Here is a 16105-nt window from a genome sequence, read left to right on the forward strand (position 1 = left end):
TACTTCTATTCTACAGTTCAATGATTGTACATTTTTTCCCCCCACTAGTCACCTATGACACTTTTCATTCTAGTTTTCAGACAAATTTTCATTCTACTTACAAGGCCGAAAACTTGAACAACCTATGAATTTAATCCCTTTTGTGGAAACTGCAATGGGTTTGCTCAATTTTAAGGTAAGAAAACCATAATGTGGCTAGAAAGTTAGTATTCTATTTATTACCTAAAGAGAACTTTTGTTTTCAATTTTAACATCTACTTAAACTATTCTTCTAGAAGGATTTATAAGCACAGTAAACCTCGAGCACCGTTTGTAATAACCAAAACCAGGTTGTGCGCATCCTGGAAAACAAAGAAAGAGACGCAGCAGCAAAAGGAAAACTCCCTAGTCCTAAATATTTAAATGAAATATTTATACATTCCTGGCATCAATTTTAATTAAATAATCACTATATAAATTTTTGCTGTGAATTATTACATTTATAGAATAAATGTACATGAACATTTGTCATCCTTATGAATTAACTTTCAATTATTCTTTTGTAACAATTGCCTTTTATTGGGAAATTATTAGGCCTCTTTGTAGCAACATAATCTATAATGTCTAATACATAAGATTACTATTTTTGAGTTAGTATACACACTAATTTGTACTATATTATTTCAGTTTGCCACATTAGAACATAAAATATTTCCTAATATACATTCAGGAAGATTAGCTGAGCCAAGCATTTTCACCATTGTATGGCTGCATGAAACTATTTGCCTTAATGAATTCATAGCTGGCTTGTTTCTTCCTCTTTTTCAGTGGCCATTTAAATTGTTTTCCAAAATATGCCTCATGTTCCACCTGACCTGTGAACATCACTGTAGCACCCCATCCCCGAGGGCAGGAGAGAAGAAATACCTAGAAACAAAACCAAAAAAAGATAGTTGAACTGTACTGGAGAGATAATATGTGAGCAAAGGCTCCGAGAGGAGACTTTGAGAGACCTACTGGCCTGTGCAGGAGGGGCAGAGTGCAAATGTTTGGGGAGCTGCTTCGGGCCTCCTGATCAGCATGTTTACGCCACTAAGCACGAATCCTTCCAGCCTGCCCTCGAATTCTGAGAATATAGTCAACGCGTATTTCTTAGATGCAAGTAGATTCATACAGTGATTTCATTTTAAGCACTGATTTGCCATTTTATTCATAATACACTTAGAAGCCCTCACAGCCCCTGAAATGAATCAACAGTGTCCTCCCCGGTTTCTCGTGTCCTCCCCACCCACATATGTTAGCGTGCTTTCTCTCCACCTTTGCAGCGTCACAGTCCCGTCCAAGATGACTCTTATTCATCTTTAATTTCGCAGAGAAATGTCCAAGTTGCTTATTCATACATCTTGGATGACTTATTACATTTTTATTTTCCCCTCTGGAGTTGTAGATTTTTGTATTGTTTGTCTTTAATCCTGAGACCATTTACTAAGAAATCTTGATCCCAATGCAAATACTCCAATTAGTTTGATTTTTAAATTCTTTCCTTTTCTCCTGTGGTTTTATGTTTATTGTTGGAGGGTCTCTTAAAGCAAAAACAAATTTTGGAAGAACAGAAATAACTTACAGTCCAATCAAAATGAGTTAACTTGAAAGTTTCTCTAAAGATTGGATGAACTAAAACTTGAACATTATAACTGTGTTAATATATACTACTAACTTTACTAATATAATCCATTAAGCAAAGCAAATATATGCAACATACTTACTTTGGACAATATTCAATACCTTTTGAAAGGGGTGAATTGGGGCTGCATTTTCAGGACTGCTTTCAGCTAAACTGTGTTAAGAGGTGGACCTTTCTGTTATTGAAATATACCATGCTGCTTCTCTCTAATGGGTGCATTTCTGTGAGCTCTGGTTCTGTTCTGCTCTTTTACAGGCAGTGTGTGAAGAAGCACTAAAGAACGGGCCTCAAGTGGGTCTTTTTCTAGATGCAGTCGTTTTTGGAGGAGAAGACTTTCGAGCCAGCATAGGTGTCAAAGACATGTTTCTCTTCTCATTCTCTCTGTGCATATGTGTATATATTTTTTCTTTGCCCCTTCAAGAATGTGCATTTACATGACAATATATATTTGCCAACCATGACAATGGTTTTTCAGCTGAATGGGCAATACTTCCTGATAATTTAGGGCACCTCATAGCTGTCCTTCCTCCAGAACACTACATCATCACTTCCGTTCATTTATAAAATAACTAATAAAAAGCCTGTCGTAGCCTCAGACATGTCCAGGCATATATGACGTCTGCTGTGTCCCTGATAACTACAGTATGTGAACAGCCTCTCTGTTGCTTCAGTGTGTTGTTTTCCCATCAGCCTGATGGCTGTCTAGTCTTCTAACACACATTTAAGGCAGTTTCACATTGCTTTGATGAATCATTTTCTACATTAAATGAAGTATGTAAACATTTAAAATAGATCTTAAATTCCCGCTAAAATATCTTTCAGAACCCCTTTATTATGAAATATTTATTGAGATAGTACGCTTGTTTTCACTGATCTTCCCCATCCCGTGGGCACTATGGCTTTGGTCTGGGTGCATGTGTAACTAACTAGAGGCTGTGAGTGCATCTAGAAAAGAGGCCAAGGCCACAAAGTGTTTTCAGAACACCACTCCCAGTGACCTGAACACAAGAGCTTTCCCTGAGCAGTGATACGGTCCAAATATAAACAGTGACAGTTACCCCCCTTCCGGGGGAAAAAAAGGAACCAGTCTTTCCTGGAGACTTTTGTGTATCCAGCAGCTCAGTGGACACTTTGTGCCTCCCTCAAAATGAGTGTCCTTTCGTTTCCCCAAGTTCTCCATCCACACCCTGAAGCTGCAATATTTGGCTCAGAACCTGTTATGACATGGCATTACAACCAGAGTCCACGAATTCTGTGCTCAGTGACGGAAGTTAACTATTTCCACGCACAGCTGTTTGGCTACCTTTTATGGGGCTATCTTTGGACTGACACTTTCTGAGCAATGGCAAGAAGGAAAAAATACACCAGGAGTCCTTTGTGACCTATCAAGTCATTTGTGTCTAGTTCCTGAGATAGGGAAGGGGGCTCTTAATGCACATGCAAGTAACTGCATGAAAAGATGCCTTGCAAGATAAAGAGACATATGTGAGATTTAACTCTGCCTCCACATAGCCCTCTCTTCATTTATATCTGAATCTTCATTTCGCTCGGGAGAAATCCCCAGGAAAACAGAGATGTCTTTACAAACAGCGTTTTTATAATAGACATCTAGGTCCAGTTTCCAAAGTTAACGTCTCCTTTCTTGGTCAACATTCTGTTTTCAGGTGCAACAAGTAGTAAGGAAACCCAAGATATTCTCTACGCCCGACAAAAGATCATTGTTGTAGCAAAGGCCTTCGGTCTGCAGGCCATAGACCTGGTGTACATCGACTTCCAGGATGGAGAGGGGCTTCTCAAGCAGTCGAGAGAAGGAGCTGCAATGGGATTTACTGGTATGATTCTTGCTAATATCTTAGAAAGCAGTATCTAGATTAAGCAAACATTCCAGAAAAACAGAAATTTAACCAGGAACTGGTGTTTCTAATGTAGCCAGGTGTCTCATATACTTATTCCACTATTTGAAACATGAAAAAGTTATCCAGGACCAGAACCTGCCAAACAAATTGTCATGTTTGTCTTTGGCTCCACAAGTCAAAAAACAAAGCACTCGTTTTAGTTTCTCCTAATATTACTTACCAGTTTTTTCTGTCCTTTTGAGTATTTTGTTGCAGTTTTTGCTGACACGAGGGGAGGGATGAGTCCATTTTAGAAGTGTTTTTGAGGGAACTGCCGTAAGAATTTGAGTTGATGGGGAGAAAAAAAATTTCCTCAAATATTCAAAATATTAATTTATTTCTGAAAAAAAATTAGTGGTATCTTCTTTGTTTTATTTTTTTTTTAACTCATAACTAGCTTTTTATTCTTCTGGCACTTCAAGCCCCTCCTTACTCTCCCACCTCCCAGCAAGTGTCTGTGCACCTGGTGACACCTATGGGCATTGGCTGGCACTGAGATCAGCGGGTCCTCGAAACCCTGTGCTGGAGAACAGGCAGGTATCTGTTGATTGGTGTGTGCCCAATCACTCAGATACCCAGGAGCCCAGGGAGCAACCGAAAATTGTATTTTTGCAACAGAAATCTATTTTTTGAAAAACCACAATAGGATTCTATACACAAACACATCAGCAGTTGCACACACACACACGCACACACACACACGTACACAACCACGGGTAAAAAACACCATAAGCTCTTTTATTCCTATTTGTTCTCCTGCTGCAAGTTCTAAGGATATCCTGATCAGAGATGCACCCAAAAAATAAGGAAAAGAGACAAGCATCCATGCTATTCCTTTTGCAAATATTTTTGAAATGTGTTCATTTAGAGGTTAATGAAAGAAACATTTCATAAAGTGACCTTCAATGTAAAATATACGTTTGTGGATGTTAATTTAACCCAAAGTAAAATTGAAAGACTGTAGAAACCATTTTAGTGTTATAGTAGAATTAAATAAAGCTCTGACCTTTGTGTTTGTGCTTTTAACATAAAGAGTTCAAATGTGATTCCCCCAATTTGTTAAATAAATAAATAAATGTCTATTTTAGAGAAATATTTCTCAATCATCTGAACTATTAATAAATGAATCCTCCCTGCATTGAATAGTGACTGAGAAAGAAAGAGTCCCTCCACTGAATCCCTGGCGTTGTCCTTGTCTCTGTGCCTGTGACACCTGCCTCTTTCCAACGACCTGTTAGGATGTGGCCCAAATGGAAAAGTTGGAGAAAAACTCCATGAAATCTATCCAATAGACCCCGATGTTGTTGGTCTAAAATATGTGGCTTTGGCTGCCAAGCAGCCAGATGTTGCTCTGAAATGGGCTCTAATACAATAAAAAATAGAAAACACTAAACTGATGGGGGGCCTCTCTCACCATCACTCAGGATAACCTGGGTGTCCTCTGCTTCCTCCGGGGTAAGTGTTTGCTCCAGAACTTATAAGGGAGTTTGAGAGTTTCTCCAAGAGACAGAACTGAATTAAATTGGTCCCTAATTCAATCGTAGAAGACAAGTTATTGCAAATCAGATTTAAATTTCTAGACTGTGCCCAACTCAGCATGAGGAGCTTACGGACTTGGCACTATTGTTTCTCAACAACAGGGAGTATTAAATCACCAAAAAAAATGGAAGTGGGAGGGAGAGGGGAGAGGATGAGGAAGCACGGAGGGTACAGTGTCCATTATATATTCAAGTGAACAAGTCAGTAAAGTAGGAAGCTAAACTTCCGAGCCATTTTGCAATTTTTAGAAAGAAGGTCTTTATTGTCCCAATTATATTTCTGTACACCAAGGAAAGGTAATTAGTCTGATAATAAGATAGGAGATTATTTGTAGTATTTTTAAACAATAAATGCTTTAATGAGTATTTTAGACCACTCACAATCTGCTTGTCCTAATTATTTGTCATTTAATTGCCATACTTTGGGCTTTGCACAAGAAGGGAGAAAAGGAAGGAAAGAAAGGGGAAGGAAGGAAGGAGGGGAAGAAAGAAGGAGAGCTACACACCCTATCTGAAGCAAGTGGTTGAAAGTTTTAAAATTCAATAAAGTATTATGTTATCCATAACACTGATAAGGATCTGGGCTAATAAGGATTTTCCCGACTTTTTAAAATTAGATATTTTTTAATGAGTTGTAGGTTTTTTTAAACTTAGCCATGTAACAAACAGCTGGTTACAGTTTCTTTTCTGTAATCATTGTTTCATGGGGCCGCAATCCATGTAAATTGATTTAAAATCAATGCATTGTCTGTATAAATGACTATTAACTTTAGGAATTATTTTTATAAAAAGAAACCAAAAATAAATATTGGAATAAAGCTTTAACAGCCGACTTAGTCATCACAGTTATTCCAGTACTACATGCTGAGAAGAAAGATTATAAATATGAAGCACTATAGGTTTTCTTCTTTTTTGCAGTCTTTTGTAGAAGACAAAAATGACACCATCATACAGTTACCTAAAAGACTTGACAGGTATTGATTTAAAGCACGATATATCAAGTGGTACTGTAAAAAGGATTTCATGGTCATAAATTTTAATGTCTTCCAATTTTGCACCCTCTCAGTAACTTGTCAATAACAACTCTTCTGTATAAAATATTTGCTTTGCTCCCACATGGCATTAAAGTCTGATGTTCAATTGTTGGGATATATAAGATTTGACGAAAGGTAACTTCACATATGGAGGTTCATACATTTCTAAAACCTAACACATATCTTAAAATTAGCCTCAGTACCAAAATATGCCTACTTAAAAGACAACATTAGTTTCACAGCATTGTAAATAGTTTATGTTTTGCTTCTCAATTTATAGTGTCTGTACCAAGAAGTTCCCATGAAATCTGGCTTTTTACACATCAGTGTAAATTATGTACATAAATTATAAAATTCAGGACTAACAATTAGTACAAAATGACTACCAGAACTGACATCCTTTATTAATAATATTGTAACAACTGTTAGATTGCTTAAATATAATTTCAATATCTACTATTGAAAAAAGTCTCATTTGTCATCATTGATGTTATTTGTTCCCAGAAATTATTCCTCAAATAATTTAAAGCATCTTTATTTATATAAGATTTTAATGTTTTATTAGGATGCTGACAGATAATGAAATAGCAACATGAGGACGTTTTAATTATGCTACTGTAAAGAAAAGATATTGTTATATTTATTTACTTAAACTCTTTTTCATGAAATACTAAAAAAATTTTTTTAGAAACATTGTTATTTTTTTCTATTTGACAGAACAATGACAGTAACAGGAATGTGCCTTTTATAAAACATCAGGGATATAATTTGTACTGGCTATATGTTAAAGCAGCTATTTCAAAAGCAAAGCAAATTGATACGCCAACAAATATACTTAGCAGAGTAAATTATCATTAAGTGTACATTCATTTTTAAAGAACCAAATATGTCTATAATTTTATCATATAATAAAATATAATCCCATCATTATTATTATAACATTAAATTATGTTGCATTTCATCAATGACCTGATTAGATTCTACTCTTCCCTGATTGTTAAATTGTTTTTTTAATGACTACATGATTTCATAGAATCCCGTGACTCTTATCTTTGTATAATGTTTTAATTTAAGATTCCTTTTTAAAGCTTTTTTAAAACCGTTACTACAGAAATAAGATTTCTTCTGGGGTGTCTAAGCATCTGTATAAAGGAGAAATATCCAATCTTCATTCCATAAGCAAAAAGGGAAAATCTGAGGGGTTTTTTTTTTTTTTGGTTAGAGAAACTTTATGTAATTTTTTATTCAAACATTTTTAAATGGAGTAATCTAGAGATCACAATGTTCAAATCTGCCTTCTGTTTTACTATATACTGAATATAATTTTTTTCATTGAAATCCAATTTTCTATTAGTGGTTAGAAGGAATACGCTAAATTCATCTAAAAGAAAGAAAATTGAATGTATTATTGTAAGACACTATTGATATTAATATAGTTGTAATGTCTGCTTCTGTAAGCTTTATGAAAACCAACAGCCCACTTGTAAAAGAAATCATGGAAGATGGGATAATGGTACAGAATAAGCAAAAGACAACTTGCAGAATTGGAAAGAATTAACATGTCATTTTTTTCTACTTTAACTCAAAATAATCACTTTAATTTGCAGACATTATCCTTTTAAAGTTCCAGCCGAAGCAGTTATTCAACGAGCTGCCTGGTCAATACACCTGTAACTAAAAATGAGAGATTATCTGCTCTAAGATGGCATTTCTATAGGATCAGAAACACAATTACTCCCATTGTTGTATTTGTTCTTATGGGGTATTCTGGAAAAGCCTGCCTGATTGTGTCATTTTCTTTTTAAAAAGTTCTAAAAATAATTAGTTATTTTACATACAGACTGTAAGGCATTGAGGAGACTGGCGTGGTTGAGACATTTTGTTTGAACACGTTTGTTATTTTGTGTTTCCGGTGTTATTCATCTTCGTGTAGGTAAGCAGGTGATACACCCTAACCAAATTGCAGTGGTCCAGGAGCAGTTTTCGCCTTCCCCTGAAAAAATTAAGTGGGCTGAAGAACTGATTGCTGCCTTTAAAGAACATCAACAATTAGGAAAGGTAAACGTTTTGTTAATGCCTTGAAACATTGGTGAAACTGGCGTTTAAAATACTGTGGGGAAGAAGGAAAAAATATATATTGTTTGAGTGGTTTTTAAAAACTCGTATTTTGAAGAGGAGGATATGTGTGGGCTTAGGGGGGACAACATTTATCACTGAGAAATTCACTTAAGGTAAATTTGCCCTTCCACGTTCCTAAATATTTCACTCACTGGATCTCAAGTTTCTCATTTTATTCTTTTCATAAACGATATTGGCAGCCTTTGAGAAAATAGAAGTCTGTTGAGTTTTACTCTACAGACCCGATGCAGCATTCATAGGAAAATAATTTTAGATCAGAATGAGAGCAAGTTGTAATGAAATAAACACAGTTTGATCAAATGGTTCTTGTGGAGAGAAGAAATAAATTTCAAGTTATTTTAATTTGGGGGGGAAAAAAGTACAAAAATCTCCGGTTTAGTCATTTAAGAGTGGGAGGTTGTATATGTGTTAGTACCAATTTCTGGACCTGAGATTTGGATAGAATGGAAAGCAAATTAACACTGGAGTATGGTTGTTCCTAATTTAGTGCATCATTGAGCCTCACGTTTCCTGCTCTGTGGGTTTCTGCTATGTAAATATTGCAGTGGTGATGCACAATCTGTCTCCACTTTGTGCCAGTAACACTTAAATTAGGTGTCGCCTGAAGGAAGATTTTATGCTAGTTGCAGCATTGTCAGTTAATTATCTTAAAGGTTATTTGCAATAATACCGTTTGCCTCTTTTTAAGAGGATGGGGGGAAAGTTGCATTTATAAATCCATCCTAGAGGTTATATCTAAACCTGGCCTTGTTACTTACATAAGGAGTGAAGTTTTGATGCCTGTAATGCGAAAGTACTTAGGGGAGAAAGAATGTTGAAACATTATGAAGGTTCTAAATGTTAAACAGGACCCCCTACAAAAAAAAAAAAAAAAAAGAACAAAATTGGTTTTCAGTGGTGAACCGGTGACATCAGTGTGAGAAGTGTGGCTTATACTTTCCACTGGCAATAAAAACACCTGAAAATCCCAGGACTTTCGAAAGTAGGTAACAATATTAAGTGGGTCACTCTCTCCCTCTCATTACCTGCCTTCAGCTCCAACCATGCTCGCATGCTCACCCTCACACACTTTCAGGCTCATCTTTGCACAACACTTGCACTTAGAATCAAAAGACGGAATATATGACACTGGAGACATCCCATTTGGACTATACCAATTTCAGGATAAACAGCAACCTTTCATTTCAAATCAGTAGTGACCATCAAAAAAAACATATTGCAGTGCGTAAAAAGATTTTTTCAGTTGACATTATGTTTTATGTCCATTTCTATATCTTGCTCCCAAAATCCAGATCCTCCATGAATAAATATAGATATTTATCTAGAGAGAAGAGCCATATACTTCTACATTTATACATGCAAATAACTCCATCCACTCCCCTCTCCTGCACGCTTGCCTATGCAGACGCTCACTAAATGTTCTGTACCTCTGTGTGTGCCGTATGCCAGCTAAGGATATGTACCTGATAAATACTTCCTACTGAGGTAAACTGAGGCAGGATGGGGACCATGAAAACGGCAGACCAAGTAGAGTTCCAGTCTGGGCCAACACTGCCTTCTTGAACTATCTACACTGGGTTTCCCATTGGATAAAATCAAAGGGCGCCACTGGCATTATAAGCAGCTAGAGGTATGGAAGAAGTTACCTAAGTTTCAGTAGCCAGCAAAGAGAATTCAAACTAGAAACACACTCTTCTACCAGCATTTAAGTTCTTGAATGAGGGAAAAACAGCACTTTTCCATTATAGCTTGGAAGTGCTATTCCCAGGGGAAATTGCCCTAAAGTGTCCTTGCCTTTTGATGATGGCAACTTAGATGTTAAATTCTGAACTGTTTTTTTTTTTTTTTTTTTTTTTTAAATAAGAAATGCCCTCTCGTTGGGACATATGCTTTCACAACAGTGTGGTAGAACAGCTTTTCTTAACACAGAAGCATAGAAATTAGAGCAGAAGGAAGACTTAACTATTAGGTCATTTCTTCCCTGCCCCATTCGTGTAGGTTTGTTTCCTACAGCAAATTCTCCTGGTGCTTTGTCCAGCAAGGTTTAAATGATTCAAGTAATGGGGCTTCCAGTGGGGACATATGGTTATTTTATCCAGTCCGCATGTTTCTTTCACCTTGCCTATAAATTGGCTGGTCACAAAAATTGGGTCTGCAGGTAGGCGACTCTGGGTCTTGAGGGGTCTTGCGGTTTAAATAATGTAGGTTCTGTTTGTAAAGATTTAGTATAAATAGGTAGCTCAGTTGTATAAAATATTGCTTCCAACAAACATCTAATCTGTTTTATTTCAAATGTGACTCACTGATGAAAACATAAACCCTCGGATACTTTCTTTGTCCAAAGCACAGGTGACTCTCTCAACGACGGTTTGAGAGACTGATGGTTTGTGTCCTAGTGAGATACTTATAAATTTCTAAAAGACCTTTTTTTGCCCTCTGATGAAAATTTCATTCAAGTAATGCTTTCAAGCAGAAATGACCCAAGAAGGCAAAATTATGTATCATTGCTTTTCTCTGCTTCCTGCTCCCATCTTAAATTATATTCTGCCCTAAGATGAAAGGTATAGCTGAAGCTCACAGTTAGTGCTGGGTCATTTGTATTTTCTATAGTGATAATAATATTATTATTCAAAAATTAAAGTTCTACCTTTTTTTTCCCTGTCCCCTCCAAATAACAAACTTCATGAGAATACTTAGTTCACAAGTAGATAAATTATTGGGGTTTAGTCTTTAGTATCATGGGAATTTTTTTTGTTCTAGATTAATTAAAAGTTCTAAGGAAATAAAGTTTGATGCCCTTAGTCTAATGTTGGCCAAAAAATACATTAAAAAAATAATAAAAAATAACAATCTGCTCATATAATCTCTCTCTATTTGGCAGGTAATGATACTTGTGACTGCTTTGTTTCAGGAAACTAAAGATATTTATTTTCAGGCTAAAAAATTTTGTCTGGCATGACAGTCCCCATCATAAGCATTAGGGCTATATATTGATATTAGGGACTCATTAAAATCTGTTGGAAAATGTTTAAGCATTCCACAAACTCCATGCTCCTATTTTAATTCCCATAAGCTAAAATATTTCTACTTTAGCTGACACCAGTTGTGAGGTATATATACACAATATTAATCACATTTGTTTTTTTTCTTTCATCCTTCCAGAAAAATATAATTTGAGATACAACCTGCATGTCATTAACTATTTTAGTCTCAAATTTTTTGGTGAAATATTTTAGCCAGGATAAATCACTCCCATGTGATTTGTTTTAAATTTGTAAAGTATTGTCTTAAAAGTTAATTTCATTTTTGATGTCATTTTTTGGTAATAACAATGATTCCAATATTTGAAAATTCTCCATTCAGAACTGAATTTAGTATTGTTCATTTTAAAATATGATTTTAACACTTGTTTTGTTATCAACTAAGAACTGTATCTAGTATGAAATTGGATCATTGAAATGAAATCATCCCAAGCAAATAATTAGTTAATATTAGTTGATATCAATAGAAACTGTAATTTATATATAAATAAATACATATACATATTTATACTACATATATACATTCATATATGTATGCTACTGAGTATTTTTTCACATCTATATTATAAACTCAGTGCTAAATTCATCACTTCTTAGGCAAAAATGACAGCTAAAGGAAATAGTCAGTTGCTTTTTAAAAATGACTGATAATCCCAGGAAATCCTACATTAAGAGTTTACCATTTCTTTCCAAATGGTGGCTCTAACAGAAAAATATGAAAAAATAGCAAAAGGTATTAAGAATAACAACATGTATTGCATGAGATCGATCCTTAAAGGTACTTTGCTAGAATATTGATATTTCTGCAGTGTCTGGCTACCAGTATAGCTTTGCTTCCTTTTCAGTATTCTAAGCACTCTATCCATAGTAAATCTGTAAATGCTTTATTTGGTTTTGGAAGGATTTTGTTTAAATTTTTCAATATTTTTTGTTCATTATAGCTTCACAAGCTGGCTAAAAACCGAGGAAGGGGAAGTGTCCCCCTTTAAAATCTAGGTTCCACTAGTAATTATAAAGGTCAAAAATAAGGTCACTACCTGACATAACAACTATAAACAACACACATAACTGAAACATCCTAACTTGACTCAAGCGAGAGCAATAATGCAGATTAACATGTTTATATTAATAAGCAAATCCTCTACAGGAATATAAGTTGGGAACTTATATCTTCATAAAGAAAGAAAAAAGAAAGAGGTTTCTTGCCTCATGTAAGTCTTTTCGTCTAGAAAATTACAAAGAATAATTCCCCCTCCCCAGTATTGAAAGCAAATTATTTTCATAGGTATCTGATTACGGCTCAGACACCTTTCGTTTGTGTTTCCAAATGCAGGGCTTTACAAAAGAAATACTGTTCGGTCCAGATGGCCTTCTAGAAGGCTCCCTGAGAGAACTCAGAAGTCTCTCGAGCCAAAAATATTGTTTCCGCTTTTATTCAAGTGCCAGAAACCCCACTGCCACTCTTTCACGCAGATCAGATAAACCATCCAAAGATTTGGTTGTTGTCTTTGTCAAAGGAAGGGGTTGATTCCACTAATAGACAACAGTGTGCCCTCCCACACTCATGCATCCCACTGGCCACAGCCTTGCCCCCTTTATTTGTAAGCAGAAATGCTACAATCAGAACTGAGTGATGGCCAGTGAAAATGAAAGACGAAGGGACATCACTCTACTTTTAGGATGCTTAGTTATTGCATTTCTCCATTTATTTCCTTGTTCACTGAAAATCTTTAGAACTATATCCCATAATTTTGACTTTAGAAAGTCAAGTTCTTAGAAAAGTTGAGTCTGCCAATGGTGACCTGAAGGTTGATTTGATTAACGACAAATTGCAGATTTCGAAACGTTTAAAGCAAGGCAGTACAGTTTTACTGCTGATCATACCCTGTTTCACATAGGCTTAGTGGCAAGTGGCTGATTTAGTGTTAGAGGACAAGAGATTTTGTATGTAGGTTAAATCTGATAATTTTTAAAGTTGTTTGTTTCATCCTTAATTTGTAACACATTCTGCGGATATTTTAATCAAAATACTTCTATTCTGGTTTATATGTTTCAGCATTTTTTTCTTGCTCAATTTCAATTTTAAAAAATGTAATTCTGTTAGATGAAATCTCAGAAATATTCTAGTTAAATCCCTTCGGTTTACAACTTATAAAATACACTGAGACCCAACTTGGGTTTGGAAGTTACCCCAGGTCACTCACTGCCAAGGTGGTGATAGAGACCTGACCAGAATAGAGACCTGACCAGAATTGGGGGCTCACTTTGTAAATAAAAGATAAGAACATAGCTTAAATCTGGTTTCAGTTCGGTCACAATGAATCTGCACGCTAATGACCAAAACTAGATAGAGCTTTAAAAGTATTCAGTCACAAACAAAATGTGAATTTCATTAGTTCAGATTAGAATCTTTTTCTTAGTCATGCACTTTTTTTTTTTTTTTTTTTGCATGAGCAGAAACTGATGAGGAAGGAAAGAGCAGAGAGCATCCTTGTACCTTCCCAACCTTCCTAGCTATTATTCCTCACATTGCTCCCTCCTTCTCAGTTCTGAACCCTGTACTTGTCCACTGCCCTGCCCCAGAAAGACTTCTTGGCTCTGATCACTGCAAACCTCATTCTGTTTTATTAGTCATTCAATCTCCTAAGGTAGGTTGGAAACTCTCAGAGCAAGACCGGGGGCCTTTGGCAGAGAAGCCATATCTGGCCCCGAGCTCAGTTTCATCTCACTCAAAGGACAAGTTCCCAAAGTCCTGTTCTCAGTTACACCTGTGGTTGCAAAAACACACCATGCCTTTCAGTACCTTTAATAGCAAGAGCCAAATAAGGGCCATAAAAGGACAGTTTTACTCCTTGGACATCTTTCTCTCTCTTTTCCTCTTACAGTATTTCTCCCTCTTGGGATGTGTGGGTCTGCATGTGTGTTTCTGTATATGTCCTTCCTGTTCCTTCCCCGTTCCTCTTTCCATGGATTCTTTTTTGTTTCCTCTTTTTCTTTATATCTCTCTTTCTTTCTCACCACATCACCTCCACACCCTGCCACTACCCCGTGCCTTCTCTCCTTCAGCTGATTATAATAGAGAAGTCCAGAGCATTCTTTTAATATTTTGCGGTACTTATTAAAGAATTTTGTAATTCTTTTTATATTAAAAGCAGCCAAATGGAGCTTTTACTTTACTAAGAAATATAAATCAAGAGTTTCTAGAATTCTCTTTTTTTTCCATTTTAGGTTAGTGGACCTCAATAAAAAAAAAAAAAGTGGGGGAATTTCTCACCACTACCCCAGAGAGTAAAGAATTCTTTCTATCACAGATCTCCCTGCAGCATCTTGGATGGAAGTAGGTACATGATATACATTTAGTAAATACTATTTAGCTAACTGGTTTCTAAATTTCTGACAGTGCTAAAAAGAAATTATTCGTTTTACTTTTCAACAATATATATGATGCTGACCTTTTTTCCCTTCTAGAAAAGTTGAAAGAAAATTTTTCACCAATTATTTCATCAGTTATTGTTCATCAGTTGTATTTTAGTAAATGTTTAAAGTTTAAAGTGCCTTCTAGTTAATGTTAGTTCATTTAGATATATTTTCCAAAGAAAGAATAAGGCTACAGCATTTAAAATAGAAGTTTAGTATTATTGGTCTTAGCTGCAAGCTGCTATAAAAAGGCCCTCATTCTCTGCTTTTCTCATAGGCAATATCAGCTTAAATTTGACATAAAATATTCTGAATTAAATACAAGTATTTACACATTTATCTCAGGATTAAAAATAAAATATTTTCCAAGATTTCTAGTTTCAAAAAAAATCTGAGAGGTGATCGTTGCAGAACTTTATGTAATTAGTAAAAGTCAATGAATTTATACACTTAACAATGGGTGAAGTTTATGGTATGCAAATTATACCTCAGTAAAGCTATTAAAAAACAGAAGATTAAGCACAACGTCTAATTTGCTAGCAAATGTGGAAACTCCTTTAGATTGCAATATGCTTATAAATCCAATTGTTTCACCTCGGTAGGTAGCTTTCCATGTGGCATACTTGGCCTGATTTTTCCAGATTTCCTTATCAAAAGATATTTAAAATAGACTTGTCTATTCCTGTCTGATCATTTTGCCTGAATATTTTAAAAGATAAATCCTGTTGCCTACATTTAGTGGGTTCTGAGAAGAATTTTAAAAACAGAAGACACCTTTGGTCTCCCTATCTGTTTGTGAAGTAAGGATGCTCTGGTCCACTGAGACCCTCCATCTGGGCAAGTAGACAACTCAGGACTGGTCACATATTAAGATAATTGACCTAAACATTCACCTCAGCTCTCCTCCCTACTGTTCAGCCACCTCCATCTTCCCTGCCAAATTCATCTTCCAAATCTTCTACTAATTCTTCTTTACTCCTCCAGCTTCCTAAAACTATTGGTAAAGTTCCAAATTAATCTTACCAATGTCCAACCCATGAGTGTTTCTATTTCCTGTGTAGAGCTAAAGCTAAATAATTTCGTGCTTCCTTTTTAAAAAGCAAGATGTTAATGATGTCCCTTCATTTTACATCCACTCAGGTCCCACGTTCCAAAGAATTTCCTCTTTTTACAAACGTGTCAGGCCATTTGTCTTCACTAGTAGTCTTCCTTTTCCTTCTCACCATCTGCTGAAAACTGTCCTGTTTCACCACTGCCTCCGGCATAGCCGTGCTCCCAACTGCTGGTCACCTGCATCTGATTCGTATCTCCTCTGGCTGATAAGTTTTTTAATTCTTTTAAATGGATTTAAAAGAATTCAATACAGAGGGGCTGCTTG

General features: G+C 35.8%; 1 protein-coding gene across 13 annotated transcripts in view; it reads left to right on the forward strand.

Annotated features, from left to right (window-relative positions):
- CLYBL (citramalyl-CoA lyase) overlaps positions 1–16105 on the forward strand; it is a 244936-nt gene that overhangs the window by 206405 nt on the left and 22426 nt on the right. For 7 of the 13 annotated variants that reach the window (XR_010837253.1, XR_010837250.1, XR_010837251.1 and 4 more), the window contains exons 4-7: positions 74–175; positions 1919–2012; positions 3328–3495; positions 8064–8188. Coding sequence is in view for 6 of the 13 variants with exons in the window: in XM_059041973.2 (XP_058897956.1) it covers positions 74–175; positions 1919–2012; positions 3328–3495; positions 8064–8188 (489 nt within the window). In the remaining 7 variants the exon portion in view is untranslated. Of the gene's footprint in view, positions 1–73; positions 176–1918; positions 2013–3327; positions 3496–8063; positions 8189–14538; positions 14648–16105 lie in introns of those variants that run through there. The other 6 variants (XR_010837255.1, XR_010837256.1, XR_010837254.1 and 3 more) reach the window with 3 other exon arrangements.

This window comes from Kogia breviceps, chromosome 16 (genome assembly GCF_026419965.1).
Source record: "Kogia breviceps isolate mKogBre1 chromosome 16, mKogBre1 haplotype 1, whole genome shotgun sequence".
Classification (NCBI taxonomy): Eukaryota; Metazoa; Chordata; class Mammalia; order Artiodactyla; family Physeteridae; genus Kogia; species Kogia breviceps.